Source organism: Natator depressus, chromosome 3, assembly GCF_965152275.1.
Source record: "Natator depressus isolate rNatDep1 chromosome 3, rNatDep2.hap1, whole genome shotgun sequence".
NCBI lineage: Eukaryota > Metazoa > Chordata > Testudines > Cheloniidae > Natator > Natator depressus.
In genome coordinates, this window is record NC_134236.1 from 120447837 (window position 1) to 120466214 (window position 18378).

At 42.2% G+C, this 18378-nt stretch overlaps 1 protein-coding gene across 1 annotated transcript in view; it reads right to left on the reverse strand.

The window, feature by feature from the left end:
- EZR (ezrin) overlaps positions 1-14057 on the reverse strand; it is a 54862-nt gene extending 40805 nt beyond the window's left edge. Inside the window, exons 1-2 of the mRNA XM_074948700.1 lie at positions 14015-14057; positions 13134-13229 (exon numbers count right to left, since the gene is read on the reverse strand). Coding sequence (XP_074804801.1) covers positions 13134-13145 — 12 coding nt within the window. The 5' untranslated portion in view covers positions 13146-13229; positions 14015-14057. The remainder of the gene's footprint in view (positions 1-13133; positions 13230-14014) is intronic.
- Between the last annotated feature and the right edge of the window lie 4321 nt (positions 14058-18378).

Below are 18378 nucleotides of genomic sequence, written 5' to 3' on the forward strand. Positions count from 1 at the left end.
CCCCTCCCCTCCCACAACATGCAGTACAATTAAAAGTTATTTTTCAGGGTTTACAAAGCAGATTTAGAACACCAATCACTAATGTTTAGATAGCAGATAAAAATTCAAATTGGTCAGGCTGGACTTTGTCACAGACCTTTTGTGCCTTTCATGGCAAGGTGGGAGAAACATGCTGAAAGTAAATACAGCAGCTCAATAACCTTAGGAAGTTCAGTTTTTAAAAAAGTATATTACATAGCTTCAGATTGTCCCATATGTTTACTGCATCTAATTTACTATGCTTCAAGGGCAATTTTTCTAACAAGAAAAATATCAGTTTTAATATAGTAACTCATGCCTTCTTAAATGTCTTTTTAGTACACAGTAGTATCTACCTACTTACATTCATCATTTAAGTAAGGGCATGGCTACACTGGAAACTTCAAAGTGCTGTCGCGGGAGTGCTCTGAAGTGCGAGTGTGGTCGTGCAAGTGCTGGGAGAGAGCTCAGTGCTCCTGGTAATCCACCTCCAGGAGGCAATTAGCTCTGAGTGCTGGTAATGCAGCTCCCAGTGCTCGGAGCCTGTTTACACTAGCGCTTTAAAGCACTCTGACTTGCTGTGCTGGGGGGAGGGGAGTGGTGGTGTGATTTTTCACACCCCTGAGCCAGCAAGTTAGAGCACTATAAAATGTAAGTGTAACCAAGCCTTAAGAGTTCTTGTATTGGCAGTATCCTAGAAACAGATCCAGGAGTCAATCTGAAATCTACTCCAGGATAATTATGTAAATTTGGGGAATCTCAGCTAAATAGCACTTGAAAGAATGAGGGTCAAGGAAATTTGTCATTTTCCAGCTGAGGCATACTTCCCCTTTGCTATATAAATGTAATAAAGGCTCTTTTGACAGAGAAAGGATTCAAAGCAACACGAACCATGAATTTTAGCTACCATTCTATAGAAGGGTGGCAAGAGACAACTACAAAAGAAACAGTGTTATAAGCTATATAATACATCTACTAGGGTTCTGTGAATTAAACAGAATAATTTTTTTTTTTTAAACTTTCAGATGTTAGTCGGTCACAGGCAGAATGCTTATCAGTGCAAGTTAGTGAGGTTTTACTTATTGAATAAAGTGGGAGGTAGGCAGGATTTAGTTCCCTAAGCATTTTTTTTTTTTTTAAAAGAGATAGCAAAATTACTGACAGCGTTATTTTCTTACATAAAGAAACGGAGGGTGAGAGACAGGAATATGGCAATGCGAAGTGTTGCCTAGAATACAGCCTCCTTTACAGGAGAATTTGTGGTTCTAGGGTGGCTAGTCCAGGGCCCCAATTCTCTATTACCCTACCCTCATGTAATTATTTATGCCACAGCAAAGTGAGTGTAAAACGCCAACAAGTCAGAATGGTAGTTGTCACAGTTCAGGGCAATGACATCTGCATCCCCCCTCAGTGATCCAGCAAGGGCACCCACTTTCATGCTTCTGGACTCCTAGCCATTGCTCTTCTTCAGTGGAGACCCACATTTCTCTCCTCTGACCACAGTATTTCCAGACTGAACAATTCCCTGCCTTCACTGTGTTATTCCCAGCAAGAGAGAGCCTGCCTAAACAGACCTGCTTCACTATTCTTCTCAGAGATGAAACAGTGTCATTGCTAGTTAGAAGTTACTACCCAGTTCATTCTAAGCAAGCATGTTTTATTAAGGTAAAAGCACTGCAGAGAAAACATTAAAAAAAACAATAAAGGAACATACACACATGCCAATAAGATTACCAGAGATCACCCCCATCCACCTACACAAGGGCTCTGGTTGGTGTCAGTCCTTCCAACGCTTCCCTAAGGTCTCAGGGTCCTGCCCATTTACTGGACCAGAATGAATGCCCTGGGCCTGTTTAAAACCAGGCTATTTATCCAAAAATCCTTTTTTGTCTATTGGTCCCTAGAGAATCCACTTTGGGTCTTTGAACTGTCCTCCTGCAACAGGTGATCACCAGACAAAAGGTCTCCCCTCTGAGCGAAGTTTCATAGGCTTAGATTGTAGGTGGGGGGTTGCAATCCCCTCCTGCCCAGTACAGTACTTCCTAGGAATTCCACTTCACACATATCGTCCCAAAAGATCAACTGTCTGCTCTATATTGGTCAATGTAATCTTTTGAAGTTCACATTATCTCCCAGAGATTAAATTAATCCTCCTAGCGAAGTTCCATACAAGCCCACAATAGTACATAAACATATGCATTTTCAATACAATGGACCCCAAAGCTATTAAACGTCACTCGGTAAGATTTTACTTAATTCCATAGGGTTTGCCCAAGGTATTGTAGGACACTGTTTTAAACTTAGTTTCCACTGTTGTAAGTAACTTCAACGTGCACAAAAACAGAGACCCCTGATCTGGAAATTCTAGAATTATAAGATCAAAGCCCAACAAATAGAGCTGGTCAAACGTCCAAGTTTTTTGGAGTGAAAAAAGACTTTTGGGGGGGGGGGGGGCAGGCAGGCAAAGACTCATTCCTGTTCTTCAGCCAGCTATATTAATAAGGCCAACTTGGCTCTTCAGCCCAAGATAAATAAATGAGCACTATTTCAGCTTAATGGGAGGGTGTCTCTGGGATAGAAACTCAAAACAGAGTCCTCTCTGGTCTAAATGGACATTAGAAAATACCACACCAGTTTTTAAACTGGAATTCAGGTTTGCACTGGTGTCCTTGGCCAAAACATTCTACCCCCCTCCACTGACATGCAACAAAACTACATGCTGCCCTCTATCCCAGAGGTGGCTGAATTTCAGTGGAGCTTTATGCAAATAGTTCAAGTGTTTGGGAACCTTTTGGCTGCAAAGTGTTAGATTACATGCATACACAGATATGGCTATGATATCTGTGTGAGAAGTTTAATTGATCTTGCATCAATAGTTTCACGTGCACACTGCTCACTAACCCCCTCCCTGGGGCTTTCAATGTTGTTGACCTCTGAGCAGCTTCAAACAATTGCCATTAAAAGAAAAACCTACTTCTCAGAGAAACATTTCTCCTCCTCTCCCAAACACAGGCTTCCTGCAGCCCCTCCCACACTACATTTGTACCAACCTAACACCTTGAACAAGCATTCAGTCTCAGATGAGTGACAGGTTTAAGATCCAATGTCTCAAATTTTCATGGCTTAAGACAAAAAACAAAAACAAAAAGCATTCCCAACTTTTCAGTGAGACAAAGCAATTTTATTTAGCCCTGGAAAGTTCCAAAATTTTAAGCTCTAAACTTGTCATAACATCGGGTTTGTCATTTTATTAATGCAGCCTGGCTTTTAAAAGTGAAGAGAACTTTTGAAGTCTTCCACTAAAAAAAGCTAACATACTTTTAATTATTTGGCTTATTACAGAATAGGAGATGTGATAAAGACTTTATTAGCACTTACTTAGTGTGCCATATTTGTACACACAAGAACTGCTGTAACACACAACCATTTCTGATTACTTCAACACAGCACTACTCCTCTTGATGACAAATGGTTCACAGACCATAGCAAACAATAGATTCTTTGTATTAAAATGGTGAACGCCAAGGAAATCTGCAAGCCACTGCATGAAACTCCTTTACAGATTAGACACTTGTCACAACAGCTGTACACAAAAAATTGCATCCTGTTAATATAGTTCAATGTATTTGCAAGAATAAGCTCTTTACACCCTAAACTGAAGCTTTTAAAACATGAATGGCTTTGTTTACAGAAGTTGCTGAATGTATTGCCGCTCAGTCTAGACTCTAAAAATGGAGTTCAAAGTTTGCTCCATGGTTAGCAAGAGCTGTAAATATTAGTGTTTGATCAACACTAGAAACAAACATTCTAAACTTTCAGGCTTACGAACAATTTCAGGGATTTTTAGCCATTTGACATTGCTTTAGTAGTTTTTTGACCGTGTAATGGAATACCCTTTTGTAATCAAATAAAACAAAGCTTAATATTATGGATAAGCTCTATAAAATATTTCAAGACCACTTGGTATCTTTATTAAATTTAAGGGATCAATCTGGAAAACCACTACCGGTGTAAGTGCAAGTTCAGGTGCTTAACTCAAACCCAAACCAGTAATACTCGTGTTTTCCGCTCAGTGGTGGCATTGCTTTGAAAGTTTACTCTCTCATGGTACACCCTCTGGAGGATGCATTAACCTTAAGACCCTCCAGTCCATATCTGGTGGAAGCTGAAGATCCTATGGTAAATTTGTTGCCTAGAAACACGCAGTATCACAGTCCAGGTTTCCCTTCTCAAAGTAGATTTTGTCCAATGACTAAATACACTGGCCGCTGTAGCATGATCACAACCTGTTTAGAATGTCTCCGCACTACCAGCATATAACATTACTATTCACGAGGTGCTCTATGAACGTTATGGGTCTAAGTATGGCACCGCCAGAGCAGATGAATGGGTGAGGAAGTGAGTACAGGGAAAGCAGATGAAAGGAGAGGCCAATAATGTACACTTCCAGAGGGTCACGTCCAGGCAGTTCAGGAAATACAGCATGAGGGTCCGGGGGAAGTGGAGGAGTAAGAATGTGCCCAGAAAGGGATGAGAGGCACAAGCTATACCCATTGGAAAGCTCTTACTCGTAATCAGGCTCTCTGCAGTTACCTCGGAGGCATCATGGTAAATGAAGGGATATTTTTAGGGAACTGAATGTGTGAGAAGAGAACATGAAAAGAGGTGGCAACACTTACAATTTCCCCAAAGTAAGGCATTATTATCTGTGCCTAGTTTCAGAGACCATGCCAATCCCATGTGTGTCAAAAATGTGTCAAAAATGCTTTATTAAATATTATTTCCCAATGCACCTTTTAGATAGGGAAGCATTATTTGATTTGGCCACAAACCTTTTCTCCCCCTTCTTTTCTTAGGTTTTACCCATTCCACAGCTACCTGCCTCCCTCCATCACATTACACATTCTCTGTGGGCATCTGTGGAGTGCACTGCCTTAAAAACTTTACATTCTAGTCAAGGAGACGCTTTGAGTGATAAATAATTACTATTTGCTCTCACGTAAAGAGAGGTCAGTGCAAGTCAAGATGGAATTGTTTTGTTAGTAATAAGTGATATGAGAGGCAGGCTGAGCTGTAGGAAAAAAATGTTTTATTAGCATGCAGAAGGTGGCATGAAAGCCTTGCCCCAGCTTGCATTCCTGAACCCCTGGTGCCACTGCAAACTGGGTTCTTTCTGAAATGCAACCCTCTCTTCAGTTCTACTCTTACTTCATTAGCGATACTGCTACTAACACACAGCAGGGCATCTGTGGTTTGACTATGCAAAATGTACATAAGGAGGAGAAACTTCAATTTTCCAAAAGGTTTATAAACAAACTATGCTCAATTTTAAACTAGACTCCTCTTTGGATGACACCTGTTTTAGACAGTTGAGTCTGCTAACCAATTAAACAAAATCCTCTTGAATATTCCTCGTGGAGTATCAGGAATTTGCAGTACCCATGAGAAAGAAAGCTTATACAGAATACTCTACACTTCTATTGCACCTTCCAACTGAGAATCTCCAAGTCCTTTATTAAATATTATTTCCCAATGCACCTTTTAGGTAAGGAAGCATTATCTCCATTTATAGAGGAGGAGACTGTGGTGCAAAGAAATCAAGCTTGTGCCACATCCAAGAATAAAAATCCAAATCTTCAAATCAGAAACCTTTACCCACAAGACCATCTTTCCTCCCCAGGGCTTATTTTCAGCTGTTATCAACTTTACATATTGGACCAAATCCTGCTTGCTTATTCACATGAATCAACAGAATTACCTCACATGACTGAGGAGAAGCCAGATGTGGCCCACTGCATCCTTCAGGAAAGGAGTGTGGTCTCAGTGGTTAGAGTAAGGGGACGCAAGTCAGGGCTCAAGTTTTGTTCCCAGCTCAGTCCCAGACTTCTGTGGGCTGGGTACAGTTTTCAGTAGCTTACCTGAGGACACTGAACAAGTCCACCATACAACTGGGAACAAGATCACTCATCTGTAAAATGGGACAATGCTTATCTGCTTCAGGGTTGATGCAAGACCCAATATCACGTGAAGTACATTGAGATCCTGGGACAGAAGCACTAAATAAGAGTGCTAATTACACACACATGCAAATGTGTAAAGGTCATGAAGTAATTTTAGTCTCAAAATCTGACCTACTTTTAAAATTATCAGGTTTTTTGTTGTGTAGTGTCTCCAAATGGAAGCGCAGAGCTTTTTTCTTTACTATAAGGTAGCCCACTTTTTTTTTAAATTTCAAATAAGACAAGACATTAAACCACCATTTCTCAAATGCAGCCACCATGGCCACATGCGGCCACCAGGGGGTTTCCCTGTTGCCATGGCAGTTTCCTGGGCAGCGGTGGGGGAAGCATCAGCCCCTCCCCTTTTTTCCCTGTTGCTCCTGCATGTGTCAAGCGTTGTGTGTCCCACCTCTCTCCAGAGAGGTGGGACACACAACGCTTAAGGAGCAAGGTTGGGGGGGGAGGGGGGGTGAGGAGACAAGCGGCGAGGACTGGTACGGTGCAAATATAAATATACTGCTTATATTACTCGTGAGTACTTTTAAACATTAAATTGGCTTTGATAGCTAAACCAATCTTGAAAGGATAGTAAAAATTCATCTTGGGGGGAGGAGGAATTAAGTGCAATAGACATTGTTGTGAACAGCTTGTGAGTGTCAACATATACAAGAGTTTTGTTAGTTTTAGACTCAAGTCCAGTACGCCAATCTGATACGAAGAATTGAAGGAGATAATTCCTTTATGAAACACGAAGGCAGAAGTCCATTGTCCTCCACAGTTAAAGGTACATAATGAGGAATAGAGCCGGGTGAGTTTTGGGATGGAGGTACGGAAAGGGAAAAGTTTATCAAGACTATTTTCTCAGGTGTTTAAAAATGAATTCTTCTGACCGTACTCACCCCCTTTTTAGGGGTTGCCTTCCAGGAAAGTAAGAGAGACTGAATTTTAGAGGCATAAATGTAGAGAGAGCCAATCTCACAAATCTGTAGAAGCTAAATATGAAATCTGCTTTCCGGTATTCACAAAACTTGTATGCACTCGACTAAATCAGGAGACATACCCTGAGACTTATCTGACCAGTCACTGCCGCACACAGCTTGGGGGTAGGGGGAAGCATCCAGAGGTAACAGCCCCACATAAAATAGGAACCAAGACCAAATAAGTCTGAGAAAGTTGCCATCAGCACACAGACATTCCACCAGCAGAAGGCAAGACTAGGTTTGTTAAGTAAATCATTCATTACACAGGACTTGCTCAGCTCTGATCAGAAAAAGAATTTACTAAAAAATCCAAATTATATGCTGGGCAAAAGGTTAGAGATAAATCACTATCAAACTCAGTACAGCAAAGAAAAAAAGTGACTGATGTTCGTATACAGAGCTTTGGTTGTAGATCCTGAAAGAACCATTCTGCATCTGTACAAAAAAATTACTGCATTAGAAAAAAGTCAAATACCTTCCTCTATTGCCATTGTGTCCATATCAATCTCACAATGCCCTTCACTGGCTTCCTCTCACCTTCCAAGTCAAGCTTTTCATGTTCCAGGCCCAACACAACTCACTTCCTGCCAACAACTACGCTCCCTCCCTATTGCCACCTACACACTTTCTTCTGCTGCCCCTTACATTTGTGGCTTCCCCTCCCTCTATTTACTGAGAAGGGTTTCACCAAAGTACACTTCTGCAAACCCTTCCCTAGCAACTTCTGCAGAACTTTGAGTTTAGACTTTTTTCTACTATTTTGTTTTTAAGATAAACAAATCTCAGGCAGAGTCTAGGTAAATCCCTTCAGAGCATGATGACATCTACTTATACTTGCTCAAATAATTTAGTATGCATAATCTAGGGAACCATTGTCTAAGGAACTTACACAGTTTTGGTTTGCTAGTAATTGACTGATAATTGCTTCCATCCCAAACGGCTTCCATCCCAACCTCCAAACACACATGGATTGGGGACCTAAAGTTGTGCACTAAATAGCTTATTTAAGAGTGTGTCTACCTTCAGAACAGTTACACTTTGTACTTATTACATGCTTGTTGAAAAATCCACAATTTTAGTTTAATTGTGTTGGTATTTTTTGGAGCTGCCATATAGTACTGTTGATAGTTTTTAATTCATCTTATAGCAGTTTCTGTAAGGTAAAATGTACATCACAAGACTCAATAGAAATTCCCTCAAATGTAGCTGACAGTGCTGGGATATGATTGGATTAATTTAGTAGTAAAGGAAAAAAAAGCTATTAAAAATACAAGCCACTATAGCAGTAGTATTGCCAGTGTCCTGATTTTAAGCAATGAATCTCTTTGTATAAAATGACAAATGGAACCAAAAAGGTAATGATCTCTAGACCAGAGGTTCTCAAACAGTGGTCCGTGAGCTCCATTCAGGTGGTCCACGGATAGTTCCCTTTAAGGTGTGAGCCTGGGCAGCCGCACACAAGAAAACAAACGGCCACAGGCCATGGCTCATGGAGCAGGCGTGGCTCCACTAAATTGGTGTCTGGACCCTGGAGAAGATGCACATGTAAGGTGAGGTGGTGACCTTGGGGGGGGGGGGGAAATAAGGGGTAGGCGGGAGGGGGCAGAGGGGTGACAAGAGGGGGTGGGGGGAATTTGGGATGTGCAGGGCTGCGGCAGCCAGAGAAAGAGGCAACTTTCCCCAGATCCAGAGCTGCAGCTGCCAGGGAGAGACCCCTCCTCCTTCTCAGCTCCAGCTCGGGGGCTGCCACAGCAGGGGAGAGAGGGCACATCCATCGCATTAGAAACGTAAGACTACTGATATTAAAATATGAGTTGTGTGCTTTTATCTGTAGAACCAAAAAATGTTAATTATTAAGTTTTTTTTAATATAGTGCTTTTATCCAAAGCACTTTACAATAGTTAGCTAATGGTACAAACACTATTTGGAAAGATCATTAAGTAATCCGCCGAGACCCTCAGCAATTTTCAAGTGGTCCGCGAAAATATTTTTTTGAGAACCACTGCTCTAAACTGTGTACGTTTGTTTCGTTGGTTTTGTTTTCAAGGATTTTTTTTAAAAAGTTTTTAAATTACTGAATTAGAGCTTTTTAATCAATTTTAAAAAGGGACTATTATGAAAAATAAGAGCAATCGGTCATCTCAAAGTCTCCCATCAATGATGGTATGAAATATGAATAGATAAATCATATTTGTTTATACCAGATCACCACATCACTGTAAAGGAGTCAACATCTTACCTACTTTAAACGGAAAATAGACAGAATCTAACTTAGTATGTTAACTCCCCTTTAGGAGTCGCTAAATCTTCTGGCCAGAGGGCATTATCCTTTTCTGATCTCTCACAATGCAGTCCCAGCTCTGAAGTGACAGCTTTAATTTCTATCCCACAATGCCCTATAAACTGATAAAAATCCTATTTAATGATAGTAAAAAACAAGCAGCAGGGCTGGGAAGAGTCCAAATTAATCACCCCTAATTTGAAACTGGCAGACTGAGCAACGTATTCTAATAAAGTAATCCCAGTATGATTCTTCTTCTATCCTTTTCCAGTAAACATACGAGTTAGGTCTACTGAACAGCAGATTAAGTACTGATTATAAAGACTGGGTTTATGCTAGATCAGTAAGTGCTGCCACAGAGCCATGCCTGTAAATCCTAGCCAATAGGGCACGTGGCTCAGAAACCAACCAAAGGAGGTGCTGGCTGCCCTTCCCCAGCTGCTCTCAGACACACCTGTCAACATTCTGGCTCTTCTCTATTCACTTAATAGCCAGCAAAAGGAGAGGAACAATATCAATCTCTGTCAGGTATTGCTCCAGTGTCATGCTCAGTTCAGGTAGAATTAAGAACATGGTTGTAAGCAGCTTTTGTTGATTAGATGAAAGAACTTTTCTTCAGCCTACAGTACCTTTCAGCATAAATTAATCAGAGCCCATGAGTTCAGATTATTCCAACTGAATGATTTCAAAAAGTTTGTTTGCCAATGCCACTTTGGTAGTCTATGAAGGTTATAGGATAGTCTCTGCAGCATTTTACACTTTCCACTGACACTACGATATTTCCATCTTAACTGTAAAAACGTCAATACCAAGATGCAAACTGGAGAAACAGCATGGAGGAGGAGGGAAGACAAAATGGATCCACTTAATAAAACTCTCAATGGATATGATATTTGTGCATGCACACTCCTGTTAAGCAGATTGCAAACTGGGTAAATTGTTCATAATGCAATATTAGAATCTCAAAAAGTTTTCTAGGGGGGCAGAGTTTATAAAAGAACTTCATATGGACATTACTACTTCTCATCAATAGAAAGGCATATATTCTTACATAAAGAATAGAGAGAGACTGTACTATTTTTACTGAACATTGAATCGTCAGTCAGAAATTTTTTAGACATTCTGCAGTCCATATACATGTTAACCTTGGACTGTAGTACAATTGTCATTGGCAACACAATTAAACAAACTCTTCATTATGATGGGTGGAACACCAATTGCTAGTCACTGGAAGATAAATCTGTTTACCCTTTTTCCAAAGCAGAGCTATAACTAAAAAACCCCAAAGCCACAGAGCTCTGACTTGCTACAGCCGCACCGCATTTTAAAATAAATTGATGACAGGCCTCTGTGGAAGATATACAGTGGCAGTAATGCACTAACTTTGTTCTTTATGGTTAGCAACTTTAAGATTTCCCCTGACAGCGAACCATAGCACACAGCAAAAGCCTGATCCTAAGTCCATTGAACTCAATGAGCTTTTGATCAGGCCTCTAGTCTTTTGAGTGAATTAATTGTTATATGTGGTATGTCCCCAACTAGCAACGGGTTTTCCACGATATTTATAGCAATGTTGGCAACAGCATTTTAAAAAAAAAAAGTGGACCAAGCTTGCACAGAAAAAAAAATTGAGTTATTTCTGCCTATATTTGGATGAAAATCTAAAATCATGCCTCTTAATAAAATCCTATGTAGTGCTTCCTGTGAGCTGTTACAGAAGAACACTTATATTAGTGTTGACTAGACAGAAACAGAGATAAAAGGCCACAGGACTCTCTTATAGAGACACACACACTACCTATCCTAGAAGATAAAACAAAATAGTTGCAACTTTGTTAACTGCTAACTCTAAAAGTTACATTTGGGAGCATAATAAAATCCCTCCCTTTTAAGTTACTCAAGGGTTAGTATTTTTCCTGCCAACATACGAAGGTTTTAGAATATAAAATGCATTTGATTTAAAAAACTTCTTATGCTCTCTTTCTAGTCTAAAAATCAGTTTATCAATTTAGAGTTATAGTTGACACAACCAAGGCCTGATTTTCAGGTTCTGAGCATCTGCAGTTCCCATGAGTTTAAATGCTCAGCACCTTTGAAAAAGCAAGGCCTTTGGCATTCTTGTCCTAGAAGTGACCTATTCATTAAGTGACTTATTCAATGAACTTTAAGTATGCATATTAGTTTCAATATCTTTCCAGAGAATACAATATAATTTTTATCAAGCTGTTTGACCTCTGCCTCCCATATCCAATCAAAGTCCATTACTAAACCCCTTTTCAGTTATAAATTCTGCTGGAACCAGCGAAATCTTTGGCTCTGATATCTTCATGCACACAGAGAGAGTTTACACAGTATACTTCATAACGCATAGAAATAAGTCTATTTCTCCTCTTTTGGAATGATTACATTTTAATAGCAAATGAATCTTAAAAAAAAAAACCAAAACACTTAAGTCACTACAAAGTAGACTTAGCCTCAGACACTTGTCAGTCCACAGGCTATAAATGAGCTCTTTTACAAAGGAACACACACATGCCCCTCTACCTTTAAGGCAACCTTGCAAAATTACAAAGATTTACCAACTCAGGTTCAAAGTCTGCTCACTCATGTTAACCATAAATGAACAAAATTAATTATATTTTTGCCCACCAAAAACAGTTACTTGCCCTTGGGGTAGAGTTTTGTATAGTTAGATTAAGGTACTATATAATTTTAAATACTAGTATAAAAAGTTTAAAATTTAAAAAAGTCTAAATAAATAAAAGTTTAAATTAAGAACTGGAGGATAGGATTTCTGATTCTGTTAGAATTACAAATTGTCTCTCTCACTTGAGCACACCTTGTCTCTCCCCACACAACATTTGATTTTTATATTGGATGGTTATATGCAGGGCCATCCCTAGGGGGGTGCAGGCCCAGGACAACATCCCCACTCCACCCCAGGCACCACTCCACCCCTTCCCCCAAGGCCCTGCCCCCTTCCAGCTTCTGCCCCCTTCCCCTAACGACTCCGGGAGCTCGAGTGGGGCAGGCTGGGGTCGCTCCTGCTGCTTCCTGCCAGTGAGTGCAGGCCTGACCTCTGCTGCCAGGCCGTCCCCGCCCCCCGCTAGCCCCTCGGGCCAGCCTAGCACCCCCTGCACCCTAACCCCACCCCCCCGAGGCCAGCCTAGCACCCCCTGCATAACACGCACACAAAACCATCCCCAGTGGCTCTGGTTATATGACTTCATCATGCTGCTATGCCCTATCAAAAAGATTTGGAATTGGCATGGCTCTCTCAAATTATGATGTCTTAATTTCTATAATCCTTCTAAACATAGAAGGAAATAGAGAAACAAGGCAGGCAAGGTAATATATTTTCTTGGACCAGGACACTCAAGCTTCCGAGCTTATCCAGAGCTCTTCTTCAGGTTTGTGAGATATACTCAGGGTGTTACAGCTAAGTATAAGGTGGAACAGATTGTTCAGCATAAATAGTTAATACATATTTCAAGGGACCATTCAAGATGAAAGGGCCCATTAACACCCCTTCAGTCATGGGGGGGGGGGGGAAGGAGGGAGGGGGAAGACAGCTGCGGGGAAAGGGTTATAGATTGTTATAAACCACTGTCTCTGTTCAGTCCCTTCTTTTTAGTGTCTAGTAGTTATAATTTAAGCTCCCAGGCTCAACTTTTGAAGGGGTTGTGCTGATTTCCTTTGAGGATGAGTACTGAAACCAGATATACTGTGATCTCTCTGTGAAAAAAGTGTTAGAAGGAAACAGTCACCTAAAAAAAAGTAAATTACCAATCTACAGTAAAACATAGAATGTACATTGAATGCCACAAGATAGAAGACATGAAATATAACACTCACCGGTTTGGGCATTTTCAGTTCTTGCAGTGGTTCTGTTATTCCAGAAACAAATGCTCCTGCAGTGGCTTGAAGGGGTTTCTTCTATTTTAAAGAGATCTGGTAACAGGAGAATGGAAAAAGTTCTGGTTTACTGAGAAGGGGGCAAAGTAAAGAACCTTAAAGCCTCTGCTGGGATTCTTAAGTAATCAGGAGGAGCAGCAAGGATGATTCAGACATGACCAACAATTACTAAGGAACTCCACTGCTTTAAAAAAAGAAAAGAAAACCACAAGTGACTTCGCCCACGGAGGGGGGGGGGGGGAGCCAGCTGCAACCAGAGAAGGTCATTTGGCCAGACACACCTTTCCTGAGCGGTATAAGCTTAATAACCTGGGAAAGAAGAAGGAGGGAGCAGAAACTGGAAACTATTGTCAGCCCTTGGTTTGCAACACAGCAGGCAGGTCGGACGCATTCAATACAATTAAGACCCTGCCTTGCAAAGCAGCTGGTTTAGAGTCCTTGCGAAGAGCCGCTGAAGGGTCCTGCCCAGAGAGCCCCTGAGGGGCCAGGGCAGCAGCGGGCTCCCTTTGCCCTTAAACAGCCACCAGGGAAGGGGGGGGGGGGCAACAGCTCTTGGGGTCAAGCCGAAGGCGGACTCTAGGCTCCGGTCTGCCCACACCCGGAGCCGGCAGGGCTCGCCTGCCTGCCCCCCACTCTGCCTCGGCAGCACCGCGCCCTGGAGAAGCGGGGAGAGCGGCGGCGGCAGCTCCGGGCGCGCCAATCCCCGTAACACCTGTTGGCAGCGCCGCGGCCCGACACAGGCGCCAGGGCGGGAAGCTGAGCGGCTTCCCAGGCTCTGGCCCCGCCGGCTAGGAGAGGGGAGCTGCTGGGAGGGCCCTTACCCGGCTGTCCTCTGCGGCGACTGGGCACGCTGGCAGCCGGCCGTGGGCTGCGCTCGGGTCCCTGTGCGCGCCTCTGGCCCCGCCCCTCCCCCTGCAATATGGCCGAGCGGGGGCCCGCCTCCTCGCCGGGCTGTGCCCCAGCCTCCCTCTCTCCGCCTGCCTCTGCGGGACCGCAATCGGTGCTAAGAGCGGCGCGCGCGCCAAGTCCTCTCCCGTGTGGACAAGCCTGAGTCCGGCTCAGAGTGTCCACACGCGGCGTGAATGCGGGGCTGCCTCCCTACGCACGCCAGCCCCCAGGCAGGGCTGCTCCCACCTGCACCGCTCTCGGCTTCCCTCCCGGCCAGTCAGCGTGGCGCTCTTCTCCCAGGGCTGAGCCCGGGAAATTACCGCCGGGCATTTTAGGGTGCAGTGATGAACGAGCGTTAGGTCCCGGCTTAGCGAGCGACCTAATGAGGAACGAGCCTCCAGTAACAAATAACAACGTGGCTGGGGAATTTACCCAGAGTTGGGTTTGTTTGGATTTAGCGCTGTTGGGGTTTGGACAAAAATTCTTCACCCCACTAGCCCTTCCCCGCCCCCGCCCCGCATTGTACTCGCCACATATAATTTGAAGAAGCACTTTCATTGCAACTACCACTTTGACAGGTGCTTACAATTTTCTCCATTTTCTTCCTTATCATAGAACTGGAAGGGACCTGGAGAGGTCATCTAGACCAGTGCTTCTCAAGCTATCTGATGTGGGGGACCAACAATTTTTTTTTTCCAATGTGCATGCAGATTGGCAGTCGATGGCTAACGGACCCGCACCGGTCCATGGACCACCACTTTGAGTAGCACTGGTCTAGACCAGTCACTTGCACTCAGTCAAGGCAGCACTAAGTAATTATCTAGACCATTCCTGACAGGTGTTTGTCCAACCTGCTCTTAAAAATCCCCAATGATGGAGATTCCACAACCTCCCAAGGCAATTTATTCCAGTGCTTAACCACGCTGACAGTTAGGACTTTTTTTCTAATATCCAACCTAAACTGCCCTTGCTGCAATTTAAGCCCATTGCTTCTTGTCCTATCTGCAGAGATTAAGAAGAACAATTTTTCTCCCTCCTCCTTGTAACAACTTTTAATGTACTTGAAAACTGTTATCATGTCCCCTCTGTCTCCTCTTTTTCAGACTAAACAAACCCAATTTTTTCAATATTCCCTCAGAAGTCATGTTTTCTAGACCTTTAATCATTTTTGTTGCTCTTCTCTGGACTTCTCCAATTTGTCCACATCTTTCCTGAAATGTGGCGCCCAGAACTGGACACAACAATACTCCAGTTGAGGCCTAATCAGTACAGAGTAGAGCAGAAGAATTACTTCTCGTGTCTTGCTTACAATACTCCTGCTAATACAGCCCAGAATTATGTTTGCTTTTTTTGCAACAGCGTTACATTGTTGAGTCATATTTAGTTTGTGATCCACTATGACCCCCAGATCCCTTTCCACAGTACTCCTTCCTAGGCAGTCATTTCCTATTTTGTATGTGTGCAACTGATTGTCCCTTCCTAAGTGGAGTACTTTGAATTTGTCCTTATTGAATTTCATCCTGTTTACTTCAGATCATTTTTCCAGTTTGTCCAGATCATTTTGAATTTTAATCCTATCCTCCAAAGCACTTTGCAACCCCTCCCAGCTTGGTATCGTCCGCAAACTTTATAAGTGTACTCTCCATGCCATTCTCTAAATCATTGACGAAGATATTGAACAGAACCGGATGAAGAACTGATCCCTGCAGGAACCCACTCATTATGCCCTTCCAATATGACTGTGAATCGCTGATAACTATTTTCCGGGAACTATTTTCCAACCAGTTATGCACCCACCTTATAGTAGCTCCATCTAGGTTGTATTTCCCTAGTTTGTTTATGAGATGGTCATGCGAGACAGTATCAAAAGCCTTACTAAAGTCAAGATATACCACATCTACCGCTTCCCCCCTGTCTACAAGGCTTGTTACCCTGTCAAAGAAAGCTATCTGGTTGGTTTGACATGATTAGTTCTTGACAAATCCATGCTGGCTGTTACTTATCACCTCATTATCTTCTAGGTGTTTGCAAATTGATTTCTTAATTATTTGCTCCATTATCTTTCTAGGTACAGAAGTTAAGCTGTTTGGTCTGTAATTCCCCAGGTTGTCCTTATTTCCATTTCCACTATATCTGCCCTTTTCCAGTCTTCTGGAATGTCTCCTGTCTTCCATGACTTTTCAAAGATAATTGCTAATGGCTCAGATATCTTCTCCATCAGCTCCTTGAATATTCTAGGATGCATTTCATCAGGTCTAGTGATTTGAAGACATCTAACTTGTCTAAGAAATTTTTGACTTGTTCTTTCCCTATTTTAGACTCTGATCCTATCTCATTTTCACTGGCATTCACTATGTTAGACCTCCAATTGCTTTTTGGGCTGGAAAGTTTCATGCTTATTCTCAGCACAGAGAGGAGGATTTTGTGGTTGTCTTTTTCGTAGTTTGCAAATTTTCATGGATAGGGCTGGTTTTGATTAATGTGAAACAAGATGTTTTTCACACCTTAAGAAAACTTTCTGACACTTTTTATTTCTTTGGCTAGCTCATTTGTGTGTGTTACTGTGATATAATCAGTGATGTAGTGCTAAATTTTACAGTGCATGAGCCCTGCAGAAGTGATATTAAGTTGGTAATTCTGTCACACGTGAGAGTCTCCCATCCAAAATCTATCTTGTGTGTGACATCACCATAAGATAGAGCATCTATACTAACTTTTTTACCACTAAATTTTATCGAATTGACAGTCTGTGCAGCAGCAGTTATGAGACTTCACACATTAGCAATAAATACACATATCACATCAACATAAACCACCTGTAACTCAGTATTTATGTGCCAGACGTCTAAGTGAACATTTTCTGAGCTTCAAAAGCATTTTATTCTTTCCAATATTTTCTATTTTCATGTACCCTAAGTGTGAACCTCTGGTTTCTGGCTGTCCTCAGGAGAAAAAATGCCAAACTCAGCCACTCTTTGTGGCATGTCTGGACACACCAGAAATCAGTATTTGTAGAAATTCCAGGAAAAGTCAGGTTTCAGAGTAGCAGCCGTGTTAGTCTGTATCCGCAAAAAGAACAGGAGTACTTGTGGCACCTTAGAGACTAACAAATTTATTAGAGTATAAGCTTTCGTGAGCTACAGCCCACTTCGTCGGATGCATGCAGTGGAAAATATAGTAGGAATATTTTATATACACCGAGAACATGAAACATACATGTTACCGTACACACTATAACGAGAGTGATCAGTTAAGGTAAGCTATTACCAGCAGGAGAGGGAAAAAAAACCTTTTGTAGTGATAATCAAGATGGGCCATTTCCAGCAGTTGACAAGAATGTGTGAGGAACAGTAGGGGGCAAAAATAAACATGGGGAAATAGTTTTACTTTGTGTAATGACCCATCCACTCCCAATCTTTATTCAAGCCTAATATAATGGTGTCCAGTTTGCAAATTAATTCCAATACAGCAGTCTCTTGTTGGAGACTGTTTTTGAAGTTTTTTTGTTGTAATATTGCGACTTTTAGGTTTGTAATCGAGTGACCAGAGAGATTGAAGTGTTCTTTGACTGGTTTTTGAATGTTATAATTCTTGATATCTGATTTGTGTCCATTGATTCTTTAACGTAGAGACTGTCCGGTTTGGCCAATGTACATGGCAGAGGGGCATTGCTGGCACATGATGGCATATATCACATTGGTAGATATGCAGGTGAACGAGCTTCTGATAGTGTGGCTGATATGATTAGGCCCTATGATGGTGTCTCCTGAATAGATATGTGGACACAGTTGGCAACGGGCTTTGTTGCAAGGATAGGTTCCTGGGTTAGTGTTTTTGTTGTGTGGTGTGTGGTTGCTGGTGATTATTTGCTTCAGGTTGGGGGGCTGTCTGTAAGCAAGGACTGGCCTGTCTCCCAAGATCTGTGAGAGTGATGGGTCGTCCTTCAGGATAGGTTATAGATCCTTGATGATGCGCTGGAGAGGTTTTAGTTGGGGGCTAAAGGTGACGGTTAGTGGCGTTCTGTTATTTTCTTTGTTGGGCCTGTCCTGTAGTAGGTGACTTCTGGGTACTCTTCTGGCTCTGTTAATCTATTTCTTCACTTCAGCAGGTGGGTATTGTAGTTGTAAGAATGCTTGATAGAGATCTTGTCGGTGTTTGTCTTTGTCTGAGGGGTTGGAGCAAATGTGGTTGTGTTGTAGAGCTTGGCTATAGACAATGGATCGTGTGGTGTGGTCTGGATGAAAGCTGGAGGCATGTAGGTAAGTATAGAGGTCAGTAGGTTTCCGGTATACAGTGG